The 25,186-nt window shown below is 41.2% G+C and overlaps 1 protein-coding gene across 6 annotated transcripts in view; it reads right to left on the minus strand.

The window, feature by feature from the left end:
- Nucleotides 1–25,186, minus strand: part of LPIN1 (lipin 1) — a 99,501-nt gene that overhangs the window by 21,654 nt on the left and 52,661 nt on the right. For 4 of the 6 annotated variants that reach the window (XR_012157923.2, XM_073335988.2, XM_073335991.2 and 1 more), the window contains 11 exons: nucleotides 22,235–22,435; nucleotides 20,533–20,628; nucleotides 18,181–18,506; nucleotides 16,979–17,098; nucleotides 15,122–15,229; nucleotides 8,250–8,379; nucleotides 6,024–6,339; nucleotides 3,762–3,855; nucleotides 2,849–3,039; nucleotides 1,573–1,666; nucleotides 225–294 (listed from right to left, as the gene is read on the minus strand). Coding sequence is in view for 5 of the 6 variants with exons in the window: in XM_073335988.2 (XP_073192089.1) it covers nucleotides 225–294; nucleotides 1,573–1,666; nucleotides 2,849–3,039; nucleotides 3,762–3,855; nucleotides 6,024–6,339; nucleotides 8,250–8,379; nucleotides 15,122–15,229; nucleotides 16,979–17,098; nucleotides 18,181–18,506; nucleotides 20,533–20,628; nucleotides 22,235–22,435 (1,746 nt within the window). In the remaining variant the exon portion in view is untranslated. Of the gene's footprint in view, nucleotides 1–224; nucleotides 295–1,572; nucleotides 1,667–2,848; nucleotides 3,040–3,761; nucleotides 3,856–6,023; nucleotides 6,340–8,249; nucleotides 8,380–15,121; nucleotides 15,230–16,978; nucleotides 17,099–18,180; nucleotides 18,507–20,532; nucleotides 20,629–22,234; nucleotides 22,436–22,824; nucleotides 22,951–25,186 lie in introns of all 6 variants that reach the window. The other 2 variants (XM_073335992.2, XM_073335990.2) reach the window with 2 other exon arrangements.

A 25,186-nucleotide genomic window follows, 5' to 3' on the forward strand; every position in this document is an offset into this window, starting at 1 on the left:
GATGGACCTATCCTCCATGAATTTATCTAGTTCTTTTTTGAGCCCTGTTATAGTCTTGGCCTTCACAACATCCTCTGGCAAGGAGTTCCACAGGTTGACTGTGCGTTGTGTGAAAAAATACTTCCGTTTGTTTTAAACCTGCTGCCTATTAATTTCAATTTTTCATTAAATGAAAAAACGCCACAGCTCATGCTTTCCCAACTGACTTTCATGTTCAATCTCACCTTTGGCAAAGGTTTCTGGAATGCTTGCATTGCCAGTAGAAGTGGAGCAGCTGTGGTCCAGTTGTAGTACCTGGAAATCAAAAAAGTTTGTGTACTGTTACATTTTGTAATACCATCGATCCCCATCCACAGCCTAACAGTAATTGCACAGTTAGTTAAAGCAATGGAGTTTATTTAAACTAAAGAATAAAGCCATGAAGTTCAGATTTGGATCTGCAAATTTATGTCCTACTTAGACTACTTTGGTTGTGTCTACTTATTAAGGCAAAGTTCCAGTAAAATGTTAACATCATACTTTACTTATTCAGGATGAGGTTAATATTCAAAGAACCTGGTTAAAGACTCTGGCTTGCTGGCTGGGGAATCCTCCTCCTCTGAATTGGTATAAAGGGTGACCAAATTCCCAAATATCTATCCTCACCTTGGCGCTTCCGTTGTGTACGTACCTAGTGTGAAAGCTTTTCCAGTACAAGGACAGTGCATATTTACTATACCACAATTCCACAGGAGGAGAAGACACATAGGAGATCATGAAAGAAAAGCTAAGCCCCAAACAGAAACTGTATTTCTCATCCATTCCTCATATCTGCACCATAGCTCAGGGACCTACATTTTCTACAAGACACCTGTGTTGCTCTTTGCCCCTTCAAGGCACTGTACAAATGTTCAGGTTTGAGTTCTGTGAGGTGCTGACTTTCTTCAGTGGTGTGCTGAGGGCTTGCAACTCCTATGGCACTTAGGAAGCTAAATCCTCAGTGGTGCTGCCCAACTACCCATGAGAGTGAGGTCTGCACAGCATCACACTCGAGGTCTCCAGCATCTTACCTAATCAGAACTTCCCTAATTAGTCCTCTTCTCACTACACCCTTGTGAGGTAGGTAAGTGGTATTATCCCCATTTTACAGATCAGGAAATCAAGGCAAGAAATTAAGCAACTTGTCCAAAATCACAAAATGAGTCAGCAGAGAGATGAGGGAATAATATATTCAGTGAATGTAGGTTCTTTCTCTGCATATAGAATGGCCACAGGCCGATCATGATTTCCCCATAAGTATTCATCATTCAGTTGTACTGAATGAATGTCTTAGCAAGGTTTATAGTCCATTTTATTTTTACTCTAGGTATTGAGTATGAACACTGTCAGCATTCAATACTAGCTCTTTGAAATCCAAATTAGTTACTTAATTAACTATAACTGGCTTTGAATCTCTCAGGGTTAATCTACAGTAGGAAAATGAGTACCCATTTGTTCAGCAATGGTGCAGCTGGTGTAAGCCCTAGGGTAGCACTAAAAATTTGCAAGTGCTTTTTCCACATTCCAGACTTTTGCCTGCTGAAATGTACTTACTTATTTCCAATCTTAACCACAAGGTTGGGGTCGTCAATGATAGCAGGATTGTCCACAAACTTCTGATACGTTACTGCTTGTTCTAAGAACTGATCTGTTGGAAATATTTAAAACATACTCCCATAAATACAGTATTTGCAACGGGACAACCTACCCCCCATAATTAGCATTAAAACATCCTGAAGAGCTAAGCTGCAGGCTCAGGATCAGTCCTTCACGACACGGGTGGCAGAGACTAGCAGTACTATGGAGACAGGGCTTAGATCTCCAATCTTGCAAGTGCTTAGTATTTCCTGTGAGCTGCTCAGTGCCCTTAACTCCTCACAGGAGGTGCTCAATGAAAGCTACGGTGATCAGCACATTGCAGGATCAGGCTTTTCACTCCTGGGAAAGGATGTACCTCTTCCGTGACCTTCTCTGGCTAATTAGGGAACAGGTGTTGATGGACTCGATGCAGAACTACAGCCCCAGCCAGAAACCTGATCAATACTTGCAGGGCCTGGAGGAAAATGAAAATTCACCTTCCTGGACAAACACCCCCTTCCCCTCCTTGCCTTCAAGAATCACAATTATTTGGATTATTAACAATATAATAAATAGAACTACTTTATCATAAATTACCCTCTGTATGGAATATTTTAACTTCTAGTTTCTAAATAGTTTCTAGTTTCTAAAAAAACTTCTAGTTTCAGAGCAGTGTCAGTCTTAAATATTTCAATGGCTCCCAGGACTCGTATCTGAGCACCTCAAGGTCTTTGATGTATTTATCCACACAACACTCCTAAGAGGTAGGGAAGAGGTGTTATATCCATTTTACAGACGGGGAACCAAAGTGCAGAGAAACTAATGACTTTTCCAAGATCACACAGGAAGTCTGTGCCGAAGCTGAAAATGGAACCAACGCCTTCTGAGGCCCAAGCTAGCACCCTAACCATTGGGCCATTCTACCTGTCCATGGTAGTGACAACTGTGAATTTATCATCAATTATACACCACAGTAATAGGCATAATAAATGGCAAATGCACCCTTTTATTACAGTTGCATGAAGTGAACCTGTAAATACAGTAATTTCCAAAATATATTACATTAAGTTAAAATCAGTAATATAGTATTAATAACCCCAGAACTTGACATTTTTATGCAAAGGAGAAGAGCTACATACTCCCTCAGCCTTAAATTCCTACCTCTAGCCACAAGAGGGTACTGTTTCCTTTTTAACAGGAGTTGAGAGTTGACTAACAACATGTAATCATAAGGTATAGGATCATTCTGTACCTTTTGTTATCTCTTTGTTGTCGCTAAGACCTCCACAGAGTGAAATGGCAATTGAAGGCAAGTCTCTTATTCCATCTGAGATGCCTTCAACACCACTGTCAACACCTGAACTTCCACCAGAGTGAGGGGACTGATTGGCTGACCGTGGTCCATTTTCATTTGCATTCTTTCCGTGTGCAATATTATCACCGCTGTAGGGATGAGGAGGGGGAGAACAGTCTTTCAGTCCTCATTGTTTTCTGATCTGTATCATTCCCAAATTCTCTCCCTTCACAAGCCCAAACCCAAACTGTAAACACACTATAGTATGATCTGGGAAGAGGATCATACAAATGTTAAAAGAAACTCTAATGGAAATTAAACCAAAATGATAATGATATATCTGGGGAGAAAACACATTGTCATAAATAAAGGCATCATATGTGTCATCCAAAAATAATTTTCTATCATTTGTATTTCTAGGTGGTCAATCACTATAGTACAGTTAGAGTAATATAATGATATTAATAATACTAAACTTTAGGTGATTTCAGGTAACAAACAAGGTGAAAAGCATATTGTGTATATATCTTTTATGCTAAGAGCCATATATTCATGGATCAAGGGCAGTATAACACCCAATAACGTTAACGGAAATTGCACAGCAGTCTGAGACTAATATATAATGCTTCGCATTTTCTATCACATTTCTTATGAACAAGTATAGATCTGTTACAAAGTTTCAAGAATCCCATCTTTTCTCTGCATAATTTTAGGTATCCTTCCCAACATCCTTTTTTGACCTAGACTCTCATTTAGCTGAATGTTACTTACAGCCGGTATTCCTATAATCTTGGCACGAGACCTGCTAAGAATCTGATGGGAGAAGATGGAGATTTAACTAATATAGTCTAATCCAAATAAATAGTTATACTTTTTGGGGAAATAAAGAGCAGCAGCTGCTGGATCCATGTCGGTGAGGTCATCTAAATAGACACCATCAGCACCAAGATGCCGGCTTCGTTTATCTGTCAAACACAGAGTAAATAAATAATAAATTGGTGTCTTCAAAATACACAACAAGAATTAAAAAAAACCTTACATCTTAAGGAGCTATAAAGCACATAAAGTATGTGCACACAATTCATAGTTAAAAGAAAAAAGGATTATTTACAATGAGACAAAACTGCAAGGCCAATAGTTTCACAACTGGCCACTGATTTTCTATGCCTTAGTGAAACACCAAAAGGCTGATTTTCAGAGGTGCTGAGCACCCACAATTCCAACTGAAGTCAATGCCGGCTACACGTGATGTCTCATTGGGATACCTAACCTGGATACCTCTTTTTGATACCTAACAGGTGAGGGACCAAAAGAAACTTTACAATGGTGTGGTTTTGCTGGAAGAGGAATTATTTAAGTTAAGCACCAATGTTGACACAAGGACAAATGGATACAAACTGGACATCAACAAGTTTAGGCTTGAAATTAGATTAAGGTTTCTAACCATCAGAGGAATGAAGGTCTGGAGCAACCTTACAAGGAGGACAGGGGACGCAAAAAAATCTAACTGGCTTCAAGACCGAGCTTGATAAGATTATGGAGGGGATGGAATGGTGAGGTTGCTTACAATGGCCTGTGTAGCTAATAGCAAATATCTCCAACGGCTGGAGATGGGATACTAGATGAGGAGGGCTCTGCGTTCCTACAGAGAATTTTTTCCCTGGCTGGTGTGTCTAGCTGACATGCTCAGGGTCTAACTGATCACCATATTTGGAGAGGGAAGGAATTTTCCCCCAGGTCAGAATGGCAGAGACCCTAGAGGGCTCCTTGTACCTTCTTCTGCAGCATGGGACACGGGTCACTTACTGGTTTAAACTAGTGTAAATGGTGGATTCTCTGTTATGAGTCTATTACAAGAGTGGATGGATGAAGTTCTGTGATCTGCAATGTGCAGGAGGCTAGACCAGATGATCACGATCGTCCCTTCTAGCCTTAAATTCTAACAGTCTATCTTAGGTACTTATATGGCCCCCAACACCATGTTATCTGAGCATGTTAAACACTCTAATATATTTAGACTCGGAACATATCTGTCCAGGTAGAAGTGCTATTGTTCACATTTTTCAGATGGGAAACTGAGGCACGGAGCTGCTAAGTGACTTGTTCCTCGTGACAAAGGGCAGGGACTGGAACACAGGTCTCCCAAGTCCTAGGTCAGTGACATGGCCACTGAACCATCTTTGCTTTCCTGCTGTAGCCACTTCTATAAGAGTGACTGCACAGAGGGTGAAATCCTGAGAGTCTTACTCAGAGCTGTGACCTCCAGTTTGCATCCTTTACTCAAAACACACAATTCACTCCCTGAATTTCTGACGACTAATCAAAGGAAGGCAAGTGAAGGACCACAAATGATTGCATACTAGATGGAACACCTCAATCTTACCTTCACAGACACGGAACCCCTGGGGAACTGGTTGAGAAATGTATCTGTAATAATGTCTGCTCATGTAAAGACTCCAGCACCCTGGAGAATTTGGGATCTACCAAAATACATATTATGAATGTGTAAACTTCACGTGGAGATTATATCCCTTATCAGAAAACAATCTAGCATCATCTTTGGAAATTAGAGAGGAATAAAATGGACACAGTTATATTCCAATTGAAGATGATGTGTCTTCTGAACACAACAGAAATTCCTTGTGTGTGACTGGACCATTCTGCTTTGTGGTATGTGTGATGTTTAAGCAAAGGACATGTTGCAACTTTGTTTTGCGGCTGAGACATTCCACAAGCTAGCAGTGGCACGGTTTAGCTGTAGGGCAGACTACTGGTACAGTTGAAAAGGAAACCTGTAGCTCAGACCACAAAATTCTGCAACCCGTGGGTTTGTAAAATAGGGAAGAATTTACTACAAGTTTTGCAGCGCTGCTTATCTGCACAGATCTGCTAAGTACAATAACCAAGGAAGAAAATTATTTCTCTCGCTGTCATTCCAGCTCTCTTTGAAAAAACCCACTCCACACATATATGCTCAACTGTTGTTTATGTTAAAAGGCATATTGCTCTCATTTCAGGCTCTCCAGAAATGCTCTGATCTTATGGATTAGTTCATCTGGCTACAAAGTGCCTAATCACTGTGGGATCTTGGTGCAATATCATGTGCATGGATTTGCAGGAGCAACTGCTTTACCTTTCTTTCTAGAAGGGGAATCTATTTTGCTTGCTTGCTGGACTAAGCAAGCTGCAGCTTGTTTGATTTCTTCATTTGCAGGCAGTGATGGTGCAGCTGCTCCTAGAGCCTCTATCTCTGGTTCATTTATCTCGGCTGGCGCTGGCTGGGAGTCATTTTCATCGGAAGTCGCAACAGCTGCCTGTCCAATGGTAGGTAAAGCAGTCAAGCTGCTTATCTCCTCTGCAGACTCACTTTGAATTACCCGAAAATGAGTGCTTTCCGAAGGATTTACATTCACCATGCTGGATTCCTTTGCCTTGAGTAGAGAAGTGGACTAGGAGAAAAAATGAACAGATCAGTATAATGAAAGCCCTTGAGAAAAAGAGAGAACCAGACACAAAATACAGGTTTCAGAGTAGTAGCCGTGTTAGTCTATATTCACAAAAAGAAAAGGAGTACTTGTGGCACCTTAGAGTCTAACAAATTTATTTGAGCATAAGCTTTCGTGAGCTATAGCTCACTTCATCGGACACAAAATAGTCAGAGTTTAGCCTGGTCTATTCACACAAAGCTCTACTTTCCGCTGCCCTGTATGGTTTTGATTTCAATGGGAGGTGAAGGCATTCTGCATCTCCTAGGAAGCGGAATAGGGCCCGTAACACTTATCATTTCCATGCCCACTAAAACCTGATTCTCAAGTAAACCAGCTACAGCTGGAAATCTCAGTTAGTTGAATCACTCATTCTTAACAGCCCAATTAAATAGATGCTCTGTCTGCAGAACTCCTGTTGATTTCAGAAGGGGAGCTGCACTCAGTGGTTACAACCCTAGGACTTTAGTGAACAAACACTTCTAATAAAAATGGTGGCTCCTAGTGATTCTCTGAGAAGCCATGCTCAGAACAACTCCTATTAGCCTGCCCAGGAGCTAAGCCCCGTTTTTCTTTACTTGGTAGCGCTGCTGCTTAGTAGAGCAGCTGCCAACAGATCACCCGGATCTTAGTTTGAGTCTTGATTATGATAACGTTCAAGGCATACACACCGCAAGGCTGTCATGTCAGAGTCAGCCTATTGGTTAGAATATGCAACAGCTAGACATGCACCATCCGCTGCCATACCCCGAGTGCCAAACGCTGCATTTACTTCAGCGCTCACTCACTGTTATGCAGCTCTAATACTTTACATAAAATTAATAGTTGTGATCCATATGCTTACAAAGCCATAGTAAAGATGCCTCTTAGTTGGATATATGGGTAACATTTTCAAAAACCTCTTAAGTGACTTTGGAACCTAAGTCTCATTGACTTTCAATGGGATGTAGGCTCCTAAGTCACTTAGGCACTTTTGAAAATTTTATTCTACATCATCTGTCCATAGGGCAATTGTGGGACATAGCATTTTTGTACCTGGTTGTTTCAGTCACTGATGTCTCTCGCTATCTATAACCAGTTACAGGTGGGGCTATGAATTTCAAAATCAACTGGTGACTTTGGGTGCCCATCTGCAGACCCCTTGAAAGGGCCTGACTGTCAGAAGGTGGGTGCCCAGAACTTTCTGAAAATCAGCTCCCTTTAACATACTTCAAGATGGGCACCCAAAATACCTAGTCACTTTTTTCATGAAAACTTGGCCAGGAATGTTCTCTATTTCAGTCAGTAACAAATATGAACAACATTAAGTACCTTTAATTCTGTGCACAAAGTGTTTACATGCAAAGTCTTCCTCATTTAGCAGAAATGTTTGCCTACATAAATATTTCCTGTCTAGGCCAAGCCCCTAACTTGCCATTTCTTCCCCTGCAATACTTTAAAGATCCAACCCTTCTACTCTGTTCCAACAGCTAAACTCTTGTCCAAGTTGTCATCATCTCCCATATCAATCAGTGCAACCTCATCCTCTTGGACATTCATTCCAAAAGTCCACAATGCCCTCTCCAGCCCATCCCAACTGCAGCCTCTAAAGCAATCTTCCTAGCCCATCCATCAAATCGCATCACCATCCCCTTTTGAATTCCTCACTGGCTCCCCCTTCTCTATCTCATTAGATATTAATTTCTTGTCCTCATCTTTCAAGACTCAACATAATTCAGCTCTTAATCCTGACTTTGATTTGCCTGTATGAAGTAAAAGCCTAAAATCAAACACATATATCAGCTATGTGAAATACTGCACCTGCATGTACATGTGCCCTATTAACAATACACAGTAGATATTGGAAGGAATGAAACAGGAGTGATGTTTGATACCTTTGCAGCTTGAGGTAGTTCTCCCCAGGCCCAGTGCATTTGTGGGTTATTCTTCTGCATCCCCCTGTCCAAGGATTTACTGACTAATTCTGAATCGCTCTTAGGAGTGGGAGGGCGTGAACTTGAGGGACTGGAAAACAAAACAAAACAAAATGGTACTTATTAAACAGCTAAGTAAAAGCAAAGCATAGGCCAAGCTGCATTATGCAGCATTCTTGTTGTATAGTATCTGTATTACAAATGTCACCACAATATGCTAGGCACCTTCCAAACAGTCACTGACCCAAAGAGTTCAAAAATCTAAGGAGCTTAGCAGCAAATCAAAGATGTGGAAGAACGACAAACCATTTCAAAATAACTATCTCAGACTGGCTCTCTGTGCACCCATTAATAGCTGTCAGGTTTTGATAGGCATCGGGGTCTTGAGGAGGAATTTGAAGGTGGTGGGGGTACAGACTAGTTCAGGGAGGGCATCCCATGCATAAAAACACATGGAAGAAATAGTGATAATTAGTAAATTACTACTCTGTGGCACCACCAATCATCTTTGTTTAATGCAATAAAGTCAGTCGTCAATAGTACAAATGGTCAAATCAGCCACTAATCAGTGACGGTTCATAGACTCTAAAGCCAGAAGGGATGACTCTGATCATCTAGTCTGACCTCCTTCATAGCACAAGCCCCTCAAATTTCATCCTGAATTCCTGCATCAAGCCTGTAACTTCAGGTTGAGCTAAAGCATATATTTTAAATACACATCCAATCTTGATTTAAAGACTTCAAGTAATGGAGAATCTACCACATCCCTGGGAAAGCTGTTCCCACAGTTAATTACCCTCACTATTAAAAATGTGCTTTTTACTTCCAATCTGAATTTGTCATGACTATGACATTTCTTAACCTTTTCTTAGATCAACTAAATAGATGCAGCTTCTTTAGTCTGACTGTTTTCAGATAACAATTACTTTGCACTAACACAATGGCAGATCTTAAAACTTGACAGTTTTTCCTCTGATAAATAGACAAGGTTACCTAATTATCTGCATTTTGCCATTACAGTTTCCTGTGCTTGCTATAGGAAATACCTTAAACACTGCAAATGCTAAGTTCCTCCAGCTACAAGTAATTAGTTATTTAAGAAAATCAGCACATTTGTGGGTCCTTGCTGTAGAAAAAAAATTTCCTATTGATTTCCAAGCTCTTTACAATCATTAATCAATGCTCACCACAATCTCATCATTTTACAGATGGGGAGATTAAGATTTTTAAAGATATTTAGGTGCCTAAAGATGCAAACAGGCATCTAGTGGGATTTTCATGGGAGTTATGCACCTATGTACTTTTGAAAATCCCACTGGGGCCCACATCCACAAAGGTATTTAGGCTCCTAGCTTCCATTGATTAAGGCCCAGGTGTCTATCTGCATCTTTAGGCACCTAACTACCTTTGAAAATCTGTCCCTAAGTGACTTGCCCAAGGGAACACAGTAAATCAGTAGCTGGGTTAGGACTTGAACCAGCAATCCTACTAATCCACCTTTGTCCCCCACCCAAAAAACCAAGAATGCATATTGTATCTACATATATATATTCAGTATTTTGTTTTGTAAATGTCTGGCTTTGCTTAAATGCAATTTAGATATAATAAAACTTAAAAATGTAGAAGGCAAAAGATGTCCACATTCCGAAATTCTTTTCTATAGAGCTCCCCTTGTAGATTAACACACAAACACTAATGTCACTTTAAGAAGTGCATAAGAATTATAATTAGAATGTTTGGAATGTCTGGGCCTCTTAAATTAAGTGCTGTAATATCAAATCAGAAACATAAACATGCACCAGGAGGCAAAGGAGAAGAAAAATTGCATTTGCAAAAAAAAAAAAAAGATATTAAAGCATTCCTACTATCCTACTACTTAGATTGCTTGGAACATGATGCAAAGGTTAGTTTCCCATGCCATCTACAAATAGCGAGCTAGGGTTGGTGTTCTTACCATTCCGAGGTGAGCTGTCATTTCCTTAGAGTGAAATCTTCTGACCCTCTTCCTGCCCACAGAAGTCCCAAAACTACCATGCACTGGGAAGCAAAAAGCTACATAGTGCAGCTCTGCAACACACCGTGCCTTTGGAGCCATCGCAAAAAAAGACTTTAGGAGACTCCAAGGCTGAGAAAGAACGTGAGCAAATAATGCAAATGCACTGTCTCTTTGCAGCATACTACTACTGCTCTGCTTGGAAAGGATTTTCTCTTCCATGGATGTGCATAGTCTTTTTTGGGCCATAAGGTTACTCAACTGAAGAGAGAACTCTTCCCCCCATGGGTAGGGATTGAGCCTGGCAGAATTCTATGAAAAATCACCAGGAATTTAAATACCCTGATCTGTGATGTGGGACTCCTCCTGCCTCAGCGCTTCCCCTGGGCTTACAATGAGAAACTCAAGGACTTTTTTCTTTACATACGATGTTCCCTTAATAATGTTAAACCGCTCCTCCCACTGACCAACACCTCTCTGACCCATGGTTTATTAATGAAGGCACTAGCTATGTTTATGAGCTCATATGCATATACTTCTGCCTTCACACCTCATGTATATTCCTGCCATGCTGTGGCTGCTTAAGACAGTGTTCACTGCACATAGCTACGGTCAAAATCAATTTTGATAAAGAACTAACAAAGCTCATGATCACATTGCACATTGTCTTCAAAGATTTTTGTTTTGTTTTTTACTGAGTTGGGACAAATTACGTGCCAGAGCAATGGAAGAGTTTTGCATGCTTCAATCAGGGATGAGCGGGACTTATTCAAGATCAAGACCATGTAAGACTGGTAATCTAGTGATTGTGTTCTGCCATGTAGGAGACCTTCTAGATTCATTTCCCACTTCTAATTTCTTGCTCTGTGGCTTTGAAGGGGTCGGGAATATTCTTCAGGTAATGTACTAAACTCCTGAGGAAGGCATGTCTTGCATCAGTCAGTAGCCTCAAGAATATTAATGGCTCCCAAAGGAATCCCGATCATGTTTTAAAAAATGGTGATCATGACATGAACCTCAAGGCTAGGAGGTATACGTCAGAAGGGAAATAAATAAATGGAAGGGTGGGATGTCAGTGGGAGAGGGGCGGAGATTAGAGAATGATGTTGTAGACTATGGGGGGGATAAATTATAATCCCACAAAACAGACTGAATTTAGCCAGAAGAAACTGTTACAGAATCTATGTAAAAAATACTATGCTCTTTCAGGCAAAGGGAACCATATAGTATGATCTGAACTTCATTAACGGAGTAAATATTTGGAGAAGACTGAGAGTTCTCAAAATAGTCCACTTACCATCACAGCAAGGTGATGTGCACTGACAGGTCAGGCAGTATAGCAAACGTGGGAAATTCCTCTGGCATACAATAAACCCTAGTGAAATTATTATTATCTTTGACATTTGTTATGTGCACTGCAGTAGCGGCATGAAGGCAGGACCCTATCATGCTAGGTGCTGTGCTAACAGATATCAAAATAGAGTCTCGGCCTGAAGCTCTTACAATCTAAGCTGTGATAAGAGGTGGGGGATATAACAAACAGATGGAGAGACCACAAGGAAACAGTGTGATGGTTGTGTACAAGGGAATAAGCAGCATTCACAGCACACAAGCTGGCTGATCAAATGCTAAAAGGAGCTATCTATCTGTTTCTCGCTGACACAGAAAAGATGCATTTGAGCACAGGAGGGAGGTGTTTTTGGTTATTTAAAGTGGTGTTGTGCTTGGAAAAACGACACTGTAAAACGGCATTGAGAGCTTCCATCTTTATAACCACCAACCCGGCAAAGACTGCCTGAGATCTGAGATTCAAACCAGGCTCTTTCCTTCTCTCAAATCAACATCAGTAATAAAAGTTCTATAGGTTGAATTAGGCCCTGTTATCACTGGGCAACCCCACTGTTTTCCAATTAAGCCCTTGGTGAGACTTGTGAAATTCCATTGTCTTCAATTAGTTATTACAGATTAAACCATGATTGAATCATATCCAGCATTCTGTTGATGTTACACAAGAAGGAATGGAAACCTTACTTTAGTCACTGTCATGTCAGCATCCTTTCGTCTACAAGAGACAGTGGGAATTGCCGTCTATGATGTAGATGGTTTGCAATGTCTCATGTGACTGAATAGTCCAATCCAAGATTTGCATGATCTTTGGCAGTTATTGCAAATGTATGTATCTTGATTGGGAGCTGCTTGCTTCTTACAGGCTCTTTTGTCTTCAAGCTGTAGGAGCCAGCTTCTGTCATGGACTTTGATACCCTGATGGAGACGATGGTGCCACTTTTTATGATCACTTGCCAAGATTTCCCATTGGTCAGGATCAATCCCAAATTCCTTTATCTCTCACTTGCATTTGTCTTCGTAGTGAAGCTTGGGATGTCCTGTTGTTCTTGTTCCCTCTGATAGCTCTCCATATATCATGTCCTTGGGTATGCATCCGTCTTCCAACCTACTCAGATGGCCCAGCCAGCGCAGTCATCTTTGCTTGAGTAGGGCTGTCACAGCTGGTAAATTTGCCCTTTGAAGAACCTCTGTGTTGGTGACTTTATCCTGCCATTTGGTGCTGAGTATGCGGCGTAAACAGAATAGGTGGAAACTGTTTAACCTTTTCTCCTAATGAGCATAAGTTGTCCATGTTTCCCCACCATACATGAGAATGCTGAGGATACAAGCTTGGTACACTAGCATTTTGGTCTTGATCATAAGCTTTGAGTTGTTCCACGCTCTTAGTTAGTCTGCCAAAGGTGATGGCAGCCTCTCCAATGCGAACATTTAGTTCTTCATCCAGTAAGAGGTTGGTGGTCACTGTAGAACCTAAACAGCTGGACTTTTGGACTACTTCTAGCTGGTTTGCATTTAAGGTGATGGAAGGATCTTGTGGAGCTACCTGTCCTAATACAACAGTTTTCTTAATAGTGATGGTGAGAGTAAATGCCTGATAAGCACTTGAAAGGTGGCCCATGATTTCCCGTAGTAGATCTTCATCATGGGCCATGCGGGCAGCATCATCAGTGAATAGAAGTTCCCTTATTAGCACCTTTTTGACGTTGGTCTTTGAGTTAAGTCATGATAGATTGAAGAGTTTCCCATCCGATCTTGTGTGGAGATACACTCCATCTTTCACGTACTTAAATGCACAGTTCAAAAGTACTGAGAAGAAGATTCCAAAGAGTGTAGGGGCAAGAACACATCCTTGCTTCACTCCGCTTTCCATCTCAAAGCTGTCTGAAGTGGACCCGTCAAACTGGACAGTTGCTCTCATGTTGCTGTGGAATGAACATATAAGACATGACAGGGCTGGTGGGCATCCTGTCTTTTCTAGTGTTGCAAATAGACCTGCTCTGCTGACTGTGTCGACTGCTTTGGTTAGGTCCACAAAGGCCATGTACAATGGTCAGTTTTGCCCTTGGAGTTGACTCAGAGAAAATATGTCTATAGTTGATCTTCCAGCCCTGAATCCGCACTGTGATTCAGGGTAGGCACGATTCGCCGGCTGCTGTAGGCGCAATAGGATAACTTTTGGAAGTCAGAGCTTATACACACAAGGAAGAAACATCACCAGCGAATCGCTGGGCCAAATACCAGCTCCACAGGTCCCGCCAGAGCTAGGTGCGGAGCCCACGGTAGGGGAGCGAAGCAAGGCCACTGATCTGCTGTCCAGCGGCCAGGCTCCTGGAGAAGACGGCACCCCGGCGGAAATCCTCAAGTGCGGGAAAGACAGCCTGCTACACATCTTCATCAGCTGTTATTTAAATGCTGGAAAGAGGGTGAGGTACCACAAGAGATGCATGATGCAAACATCATCACTCTGTATAACATTGAAAGTGAAAAGGGCGACCGCAACAGCCAAAGGGGTATCTCACTAGCTACTAAGTGTAGCAGGAAAAGCTTTCACAAGTCATCTTTTAGTCACTAGAGTCAGCAGATACTACTCAAATGCCATATCCCTTGAATGTTATGCAATCTATCGTAGATACTTACTGTGGTGATAGGAGGGTAAATGCACTGAAGATTGTGAGGTGCTCAGATACATGGTCCCCAACGTCTCCGTGAGGTAAGGAGGTGCTATTATTCCCATTTTACAGATGGGGAATGGTGGTGCAGAGAGGGTAAGTGACTTGCCCATAGTTACATAAGAAGGATGTAGCACAGTAGAGACTTCAATCTAGGTCTCCTATGTCCTCTGCTATTGTCCTATGCACTGGATCATCCTTCCTCTCTCTAGATGCTCTCTCCCAAACAGTCCAAAGTACAGAAGAGCTTCCACCCCCGACCCAAAGAATGAAGATCAGAGGACAAGAGAAAAAGGCTTCCTCACTCACGCCACCCCCTCTTTTGTCTGATTAAGCATCATCTTGTGCGGGGTTTTAGATTTTTCATTTTAAAATACTCTGGTATCACAGAGGGAAAGCAAACTCTGCAGGAAGGCCCTGTGTTCTGTGAAGTGGAAATGATTTTTGTTTTTAAGCTACAGAAAGCCCGAAAGGAAATATCTGTATTAATTTCAATAGAACTACAGCAATTGACACCAGCCGAGGAGCTGGATCATTTGTCCTTGGATGTTTCCTTGGTCTTTTTTTCCATTTTTCTAATCCTTTTTCTCATTATACTGATGTTATATTACCCATCATAGTGTAATGCAGGGCTTCTCTGTGCAACTTACCTACATTCAAAGCCCAGGTAGGAGGTAAGTAAAGGCAATTCTGCTATCTTGCATTTTCCTCCCAAGTGTCTAGGTTAGTAATAAGCAGCTTTGTAAGTTAGGCAAAATTTGCATATTGTTAATGCATTAAAGGATTAATCACACACCCCAAAAGGGGAAGAATAACTCCTCTACCTGTCTATAGCAGGGAAGTGAGAGGATTGATGAGGACAAGAACTAGATAGGCCTCCATCTGCTGGAACAGTGAGATGGGAGGATGGCCCTGCGCAATCAAAAGGCTTACTGGATAGCACGATATATTGAAAGAGAGAAAAACTGGGTGTCATTATTCAAAATAGGTGCTAATTAACACAAGCTCTTCAGGCACTCAAAAGCCATTTGAAAACAGGACTGTACATCTCAAGTTTTCAAAATCTAAGCATTGCAGTCTAGAAGCACAAAGGTAGCATACAGTTCAAACTAGCCACCAAGTCTCCACACAGAAATAGACTTCATTGGAACCTCACTGTGACCTGTGGAAAGAGGACTTGTCTGACATCAACTGAACAGCTTTGAGGCTGTTCCTCAGGAGGAAAAAATGCAGTCCAAATTGACACACTTTGATTCTAATGTATGCACACCCACACTGTGTGTACACAAAGAGTATTAAACAAGAAATGCATAAGGAATATATGTATATAATATGCTGTATGTATATGTGTATTATCTATAATGAACATTCCATGTTACAGTCACCTTTGTCACTAAAGAAATAGTTTTTTGAAATAGACATAGGAAGCTTATTTTCTTGAATCATAAAGAATCTTGGTTTTTTATATATTAGGGCCCAATCTTGCAAGTCTTGGAAGGATCAGGCCCAAAGTAAAAAAAATACAGTTTGAGCGTTGGCCTGCTAAACCCAGGGTGTGAGTTCAATCCTTGAGGGGGCCATCTAGGGATGTGGGGCAAAAATTGGGGATTGGTCCTGCTCTGAGCAGGGGGTTGGACTAGATGACCTCCTCAGGTCCCTTCCAACCCTGATATTCTATGATTCTATGAAAATAGACTCATGACTAAATTCACTAAAGTCTTTCTGTGTAGCATGGATTCAACTTCCACTGAATGTTCAGCCCTCTATATGGTAATTATACAAACCCATTGACATCAATATTACTGCACATGTGAGTAAGTGCTGCAGGATTAGATCATTGTTTCTGGACAAATGAATTTTTGGTTTAGGGCAGCATGATTCCCAACTTCAAAGATCAGCACTGGGCATGTGATCAGATTAAGGCAACAAATATTCCACACAGCATATTCCACATTTGAAGACTGGAAGTGAGAGCAGAGTTGCCCTAAAGCTGTTGCATACTGTCTGAATTCAAATGTAGAGAGACAAGGTGGGTGAGGTAATATCTTTTATTGGACCAACTTCTGTTGGTGACAGAGACAAGCTTTCAAGCCACACAGAGCTCTTCTTCAGGTCTGGGAAAGGTTCTCCCAGCGTCACAGCTAAATGCAAATGTGACATTGGGAGTACCTTTCCCAGACCTGAAAAAGAGCTCTGTGTTGCTCAAAACCTTGTCTCTCTCACTAACAGAAGTTGGTTCAATAAAAGATATTACCTCACCCACCTTGTCTCTCAAATATCATGGGACTGACATGGCTACAACTATACCACATATTCAACTGCAGAAGGTATTCATCTAGTAGTTGATAGTGATAATGCTTGACTCAACAAGACTTGAGAAGGCAGCAAGTAGGACTAAGGGCACATCTTCACTGGCAACATTGAACATGGCTTGTGTAGTCGCAGCCCATCTCCATGAGGGGAAACGCTCCCAGAGCTGGGAGCACGGCTCCCAGCGCTGGTGCACTGTCTATACTGGCATGTTACAGGGCTGAAACTTGCAGCACTTGGGGGGGGTGTTTTTTCACACCCCTGAGCAAGGAAGTTGCAGCGCTGTAAAGTGCCAGTTTAGACAAGCTCTAAGTGAGGAAGGGGAGATTGTTTAAAAAAAAACCTATATATTCTACTTCTATATACTGTACCTCTGAAGGGGTGACCACTCTCCATCTGAATGGGTGTATGGTACAGACTGCGAAAGCATACTGATTGCAGAAGCATTTATCTCAGACACTTCTTCACTAAACATATCCGTAACAGATATCCTGAGCACAAAAACAAACAAACTGGAAGTTAAAATAATGCCTGAATATTAATTTTCCTCATATCTCAGTTAATAGAATAACGGAGACATGTTCTAGTAAGAAGACATGCAGATGTTGGTACAAAATCAAATAGTGGGAGAAAACCACAGTCTCACTCATACCCTGTAGTTCCACAGATATCATTCTTCTCGTCACTTTGCTGTCAATTTCCTAGGTTAAAACTCATTCTCAGGACCAGATGCTCTTCAGCCATGTGTGCTGCTGGGGCGGGGGGGGTGGAGGGGGGGAGCTGAAATCTGAAGAAGTGGAAGGGGGAAGCAATGACTCTGCTACATGCTACTCTTGCCCCCTGAATCCTCAACATCCCTTCTGTACAGACTGTGGAAATGGGGCTTCTCTGGTTCAGAGTAGATGCATGGGGGATGGGAAGTGCGTACAGTAGGAGGGGACAAATCCGAAGCAGCAATCACTGTACGTCACAAGCTTCCCTCCTATTCTGCCAGATTTCAAAGCAGAAATGCACCCATGAGCTACTGTTGCTCTAAAACACAGGTAGGGAGAGGAAAACAAGGGAGAGCTAACTGCAGAGCTGAACAAAGGGGACCAAGAGAGGACCCACAGAGAGTTTGGCTCTCCATGCTTGTAACTCCAGGATCTATGGGGTTAGCCCAATGATAGCTCCAGTAATTAGTGGATCTGGATATTCTGGATTAATCATCAGAATGTTTTTTATCCACTGTATGGACACAAAATATAGGTCAAATTCTCTGCTGGTATATATCAATGCAGAGGAGAAATGCTAATTTACACTAGCTGAGGCTCTGGTCCTGGGTATCTATTAGACTCCTGTACCTATACATTACCAGGGAGTAATAACCAAACTAAAAACGGGTTTTCTCCATGTTGGTTTCAGATCAGAAGTCTCTTGGATTTCATAACTAGTTTTGAGGGCTTGGTTATTAATTCAGAAGGACATCTTTACACACACATCCAAAAAACACCTGAGTCCCCTCTCTGTGCAATACATGCAAGAAACATTTAATCCTTTCAATCTGGCATTAGATCTGCATTATAAATGATACCTCATATTGTCCACGGGCTCATTCTCTTCCTCTGAACTAATCTGTATAGAAAACATTTCTTCATCTTCTGACGTGTCTTCTCTTTTTAAACTGTCAAGTTTATGGGTAGATTTCCTCCTCCTCTTCCTTCTTTTCTTCACAGAGACACAAATCGAGGCGCTTTCTATAGCAGACTGGGAAGCAAGACTGGGGATTGATACCTGTGAGGATCCAGTGGATTCCAGATTCCTCACCCTGTCTATCAAGTTCCTCTTCAGCTGTGATTCCATCAGAGCAGCTCCTTCTGATAGAATGGGGGATGTAGCGAGGTGGTAAGGAATTACCTCCTGAAGACAAAGAAATCAAAAACAGGGGATATATTATTCCCCCCCCAGTCAAAAATATAGGTCTAGCATCTGAGCCGAATGGTCTGTCCATTAACCCAACTGACTATCAAAACAACTCAGGCCCAGAGTGCCCCTTCTCCATGTGGGCTCTCTAGGCTTCAAGCCAGGGGGAACTGTTTTCAGGGTGGCAGCTCCTAGAGGAAGCAAGGGAGGGTACCTGCACTAAGGGGTTCTTCTATATAGCTAATACTGGCCCATCAGTAGCTCTAGTCTCTAGCCAGTTGATACTAGATATAGGCCAGAACCAGAAGACTGGGTCCAAACAACATAGAATTTTGGAGTAATGGCTTAATGGCTCAGCACCCTCTGTCTCTCTAATGGACCTGAACCAGAATCCTAGATCCAAACCTCCACAGACTCTGCTCTGGATCCATACCCAAAGCTTGTGGTTCAGGCCCATCTCAAATGTTAACACATCAGAATAGAGACATTGGGCTAGACTGTGCCAGGCCTCAGCATGGATGCAAGGAGAGGCCTGAGAAGCCTCCCCACACTGTCCCACCCAGAGGCACAATTACTGTCCCTACACTCCTGGAACACAGAGACTGTTTCTGCCGTGTGCCCCAACAAGCTGTAGTCTCCCTGCAGGGCTAAAGGAGGGCAGGAAGGGAGGAGGCAGAGCCACACCCACCCAACAAAAGGCTCATGGAACTACCCAGGTGCACAGCGGAGCATATGCTGCACCTTGGAAGGTACATTCACTTCCACACTCAGGGCTCTGCCTTGTAACACAATTGTTCCTTTCGCTTTTCACACAACTTGAACATAAAGTAGGTGACTGCTTAGGTTCCAATTGAATGGGAGCTTCGCAGGCACTGTGCACATCCCAGGGCAGAATTCAGTGCTTATTAAGTGATGGAACCACTATTTCTTAAGTGAAGATTCATAACTTATGTCCTGGTCATGCCCCCGTGATCTGCGTATAGATCACACCACTCTCAGGAAACAGTAGGCTAGTAACCTCTGCATCAGTGACAGGTATGACTTGAATCACACAATGTCAAGATTTCATGGAGACCAGAAATTTCCCAAAGATTCTGTTTATGAGGTGGTTATATACACTAAATAATATAATATACACACCCCAGTTTATTCTGTATTTTATCTAAAACACATTTGGAAAGTTTCCTAGCAATCTTCTTTATCTGGAAATGATTGCTACCATCTAACATATTTAGATGTAAAGACATGGGGAGAAAGAATGTTCATGGATGCAATTCTTAACTGAAGTTAATGGGACTGAACTGGTGCATCAGGGTTTAAAATTTTTCTCATGCTGGAGAATCAAAACAATTGTTGCATACTCCTAAAGCAAATACCTTTAAAAGGTTACCCCTTCTCTACCTTGTGGGAAGTGTCATCAACATTAGTGTGGGCCTCATTTAAACTGCATAGCAGTTAATCACAGAGTCTCACAACAGGAGTTCTAATTTAAGTAGTATTCAGTGCGAGTAATGGGTGCAGAATCATACCTTTAATGAGTAACGAACACTTTAAGACCAAATGTTTAAAAGAACACATGCACTTTTGCATAAGGACAATGCTCAGTGCACACACACACACACACACAAATCAGAGATTTGTGCAAGCATAGGCCTAGGCAGTGTAAATCACTGATTTACAAGTGTGCATTAGGCAATGTATTTGCAGATATTTGGAGTGTGTTAAAGTGGGTGTATTTTTGTACCTGTGTGAGCATACACACACACACACACACATATATATTTGGGCCATACTTATTATTTGACAATGGGCTATGCCAAGCTGTCAAAATTTAAACCTGAAATGCTAATTTAATCCAGTACCAAACTCCTCTATGAGTTGCTGTGCATTTTTCTATCAGAATGATACAGTTACACATACACTAGATAGAGGCATATTTTTAAACAAAAGCCCTAAATTCAAAATCGCTGCCACAGTGTATGCATCAGAATTTTGACAAATGAAAATTATCTTTGGACATTACCTGATCATTATCCATTTCCTGTACAAAAAATGCCTCTCCGTTGTCCCCTAGTTTCATGTGCAAATCTACAGATTCTCCATTAATTTCTATGTCAACCTTGGGGGAAAAAACAAAACAATAAAAATAAAGTAATCATAGGTACAGAGGAACTGCCATATCAAGTCCATCTATTGCTCTAGCCTGTCCCGGACATTGGTCAGATGCTTCAGAGGAAGGTGAAAGAAACCTACAGTAAATAATTATGGGGAAAGCTGCCTATTGGGGTAGTATCTTGCTAACCTCTGTTAGTTAATGGTTGACTTGCACCCTGAATCATGAAGGTTTTTATCCCATATTAAAAAAATTCTGTATTTTATCTAATGTAACTGTAGATGTTTCATTAGCCACATAAATTTCTAATCTCTTTTAAATCCTACTGAGCTCTTGACCTCAGTGATATCTTGTCATCAAAAAGTATCACAGACAAATTGTACATTAAGTGAAAATGTATTTCCTTTTATCAGTTGTAAATGTATTGCCTTTCAAGTTCATTAAATGCGCCCTGTCCTGCCACTATGATAAAGGAGAAATAGGAAAACCTGATTTGCCATCTCCATACCATTCATTGTTGTTCAATCACTGTCATATCCCCTTTCTAAATAACCCCAATCTTTTCAATCTCTCCTCCATGCCAGAAGTATCTCTATGCCTCTAATCATTTCAGTTACCCATTCTATTTGTTATATCATTTTTGAGATTAGGGTGACCATAACTGAACACAGTATTTCAGGCCAGGGCACCCAACTGATTTACATAAAGGCATTATCCAATATTATTTTCTATCCACTCTTTATACACATTTTCCCTTTTGACTCAGAAAAGTAGTGAGCAATAGTTTTCACTCAGCTATCCACAATGACACTCAGGTCTGTTTCCTTAGTGATTTCAGTTAACTTAGAACCCAAAATGTGTATAAGTAGTACAGATTATTCTGCCAAATCATCATGCATTTGACACCAGTGGCTTTCATTTGACATGAGGCTGCCAGTTCTCCTAGCTTTGTAGGTTCCTCTGAAGTCCCTGACAGTCTTCTCTAGCTTTGAATAACCTAAATAATTTTGTCATCTACAAATTTTACTACCTCACCATTCACACCTTTTTCCAGGTCATTAATAAACATGATGAACAACAAGGCCCTAGTGTAAAACCATGAGAACTTAATGTTAACATAGGTCTGTACTGTCAACCTTTTGCCATATTGAAAAGGAATTTTGCAACAATTATGGAAAGCATTCATCATGAGCATGTATAGATTATTATTTAACAGAAACTACAGCAAAACTTTAAAATTTAGCTATAATGAGAGGAATCTTGAGATGTACCTGAATTAAAATATTTGTCAAGATTCCAACACTATCCTATAAATATCATTCCAAGTAAAAGTCTAAATGTAGACATGGAAACTGTATTTTCAGTCAATAAATTTGCCTAACTGTAGTTTGGTTCGCAGTTATTATGATCAACTGTCTACACATTATGCATTAAAATAACGTTATCAGTATCAACCACTTTAACTGAACCTTGAAAATACAATTTAGGCTCTTTATAAAGACCATTTAATGAAAGCTTTGACTGCTACATTGTAACATCTTCTGTACCTACATGCAATGAGTTCACACACTGAGAAAACAAGAGAAAAGTAACAAGATTTCTGTTTTCTTACCACTTTCTCTCTAGAACGCAGAACCCCCATTTTCCCAAAGCGCACATGGAAAGGGGAACACTGAAGATTTCCATCTGGCTGACGTACAACAATTATATCAATACATCCAGATAGCGTGGCAGGATTTAATCCCTTGTAGAGCTCCTTCACAGTAACAAATACTTGGCCTGCTAACTGCCCAACGTAATTCATGGTTTGTGCCTGGAAAGAAGCATACAGAAGATACGTGTAGTCAACAAAATCTATGGTATTGTCAAGACTTCTGAACAATCCAGAAACCTTTACATTCCAGCAATGGATTATTTTCATGTTAGAAAAGAAATGATTTCACACAGAATGAGAATACCCAGTCTAATTTATTTACAGTGGCTGTACTTTTGAACAGACACTAAAAAACAAAGTACAGCTCAGAGTTATAACTACTTCCAAAACTCCAGAGAACAGCTGTGTTCTAAACCACAGTCAGACCTTGAGACTCTGCAACTCCCAAATATTGCTCCAACTGTATCTAAATTGACAAGCTTTTTTTGTTCCATATCCCTCCTCCACAACATCACTTTCTTTCGTTTTCAATATCGAGTATGCCTTGCCTGTATAGTTGGTCTGGGCAAGTGGGTTGCCCCTCAGCTGGTCCATTTCTCCCACCACCATTTAAGTCAAGAGCAAATCTCCCACTCCAGTACAAAGGGAGAGAGAGAAACTTCATAAGACTTTTCCTGTCAAAAAAATAGTATGTGATCATGTAATTGGATGTTTTTCTAAAAGATCTGCTCTAGCAATTATTTTGGGGACGTTCTTTGCCCTGCGTTATACACGAGGTCAGACTAGATGATCACAATGGTCCCTTCTGACTTTGAAATATGAATTAAACACTATATCATAATGCACACATACTAGGGGGGCCCAGCCTGTTATGCACCCACTTTAAGGTATTTTCATCGAAACAGCACCCCTAATTTCTTATGAGAGCATCATGTGGGACTGTGTCAAAAGCCTTACGTTCCAGGTATCAAAGTTAGGTGGACTGGTCTACAATTTCTGGGTCCTCTTTTTTTGAAAATAGTACTGTTTGTGCTCTTCCCTAGTCCTCTGGGACCTCACTTGCCCTCCAACCATTCTTGAAGATAATCACTAATGATTCATGGATTACTTCAGCTAGTTCCTTGAGAACTGGAGGGTGAATTTCATCTGGCCCTTCTTACTTAAATACACCTAACTTATCTAAATATCCTTTAACCTGTTTTTCCCTATTCTGGCCCAAGAATCTTCCCCCTTGTGTTAATACTAATTGTCTTAAGCATCTGGTCACATTTAACCTTTCTAGCGAAGACTGAAGCAAAAAAGGCATTAAACATCTCAGCCTTCTCTGCATCACCTGTTATTTGCTCTCCTTCCCCATTAAATAATAGACCTAGATTTCCTTCCTCTTTCTCTTACACCTAATATATTTATAGAACCTCTTTTTATTGCCCTTTATTTCCCTTGCTAGGTGAAACACATTTTGTGCCTTCGCCCTGTGCCTTCGCCTTTCTAATTTTGTCTCTGTATGCTTGTGCTATTCTTTATACTCATCCTTAGCAATCTGTCCATGTCTCCATGTTTTGTATGATTCCTTTTAGATTTTCAGGTCATCAGAGATCTCCTCCACAGCATGTGCAAATTGAGATTTTTCAGAGGATTATAACTTGATCAAATTTTGGTGGATATCACAGGGACAGCAAAAGGCAAATCCCTAACAAAAAGGTCACCAACTTGCCAAATTTCAAGTCCCTGTTCCAAAGAATGTGGATACTACAGCTTTTCAAAGGAGAGGTTGTCAGCATTTTTAACATGGGCAAAACTGTGTATTTTTCACTAACTTCATTCTTGGAAATGGCTTCCCATCCCCTCCCCTGAGCCTGCCATGCCCTCGCTCCTCCCACTACCCCCCAGAGCCTTCTGCACACCACAAAACAGCTGATTAGGAGGTGCAGGAAGGGAGGGGGAGGTGCTGATCAGCAGGGCTGCCAGTGGGTGGGAGGCGCTGGGAGTGGGGATGAGGAACTGATGGGGGGCTGCTGGCGTATTACTGTGGCTCTTTGGCAATGTACATTGGTAAATTCTGGCTCCTTTGCAGGCTCAGGTTGGACACCCCTGATGTATAACATTCTCTGACCATGAGGAAATCCTCTTCCATCTTTATGTGTATTTTCATACATCCTCATTCATTTCCAAAATGAAGTCCAGGCAAACTGGATCTGATACTTTTTAAACTGCTGGCCACCAGCTAGAGCTGATGAAAACTATGGAAAAGTTTTGGGATTGTTTCAAACTTCTAACAAATGCTGTAGTGGTTGTACATTCAGGGCATGAAAGGGGCACAAGGCTATTTACAGCATGAAGTAATTCAGAATTCTGACTGAGATTCCCAACCACATTTAATTTTTAAAGAGCAATACAACCAAGAGTTATAGTCTGGGACCAGGGTCAGTTCCAGAGAATGTCAGCATTCCAGGAAACATTCCTCAATTCCCAAGGAGGCTGCATGTGGGCTTGACCATGTGTTTTACTCCAGTTGCTCCAAGAAGTCTTTTACTCGCTATCCAGGCAGCAGTTCCAAGAACAAACAACTTCAAGCTCAGGGGATATAACCCTTAGTATTCCTCACACTGAATTTAGTGGCCCTCTGACCTCCATAAGAACACACTGTACAAAGACATAATCTTTCTCTGTATGGTAGTGGATGTCATACCATATGAAAATATTGTTGCTACTGGGAAAATATAAAGCCATTCCGCTCCAAGCTCATTAAAAAAATCAAAGAGAAATTATGCTGACTATCTGCACTGCTTCTGTTAGAATTTCCCAATTTCTGTCATTTTGTTCTTTGTACTGAACTAGAATGTACTGGCAGATCTGTACCTTGGGACAACAACATGTAGCTACAATGAAAATAAAAGCACTTAGCCAACT

The sequence above is a fragment of the Lepidochelys kempii genome, chromosome 3 (genome assembly GCF_965140285.1).
Source record: "Lepidochelys kempii isolate rLepKem1 chromosome 3, rLepKem1.hap1, whole genome shotgun sequence".
Lineage (NCBI taxonomy): Eukaryota > Metazoa > Chordata > Testudines > Cheloniidae > Lepidochelys > Lepidochelys kempii.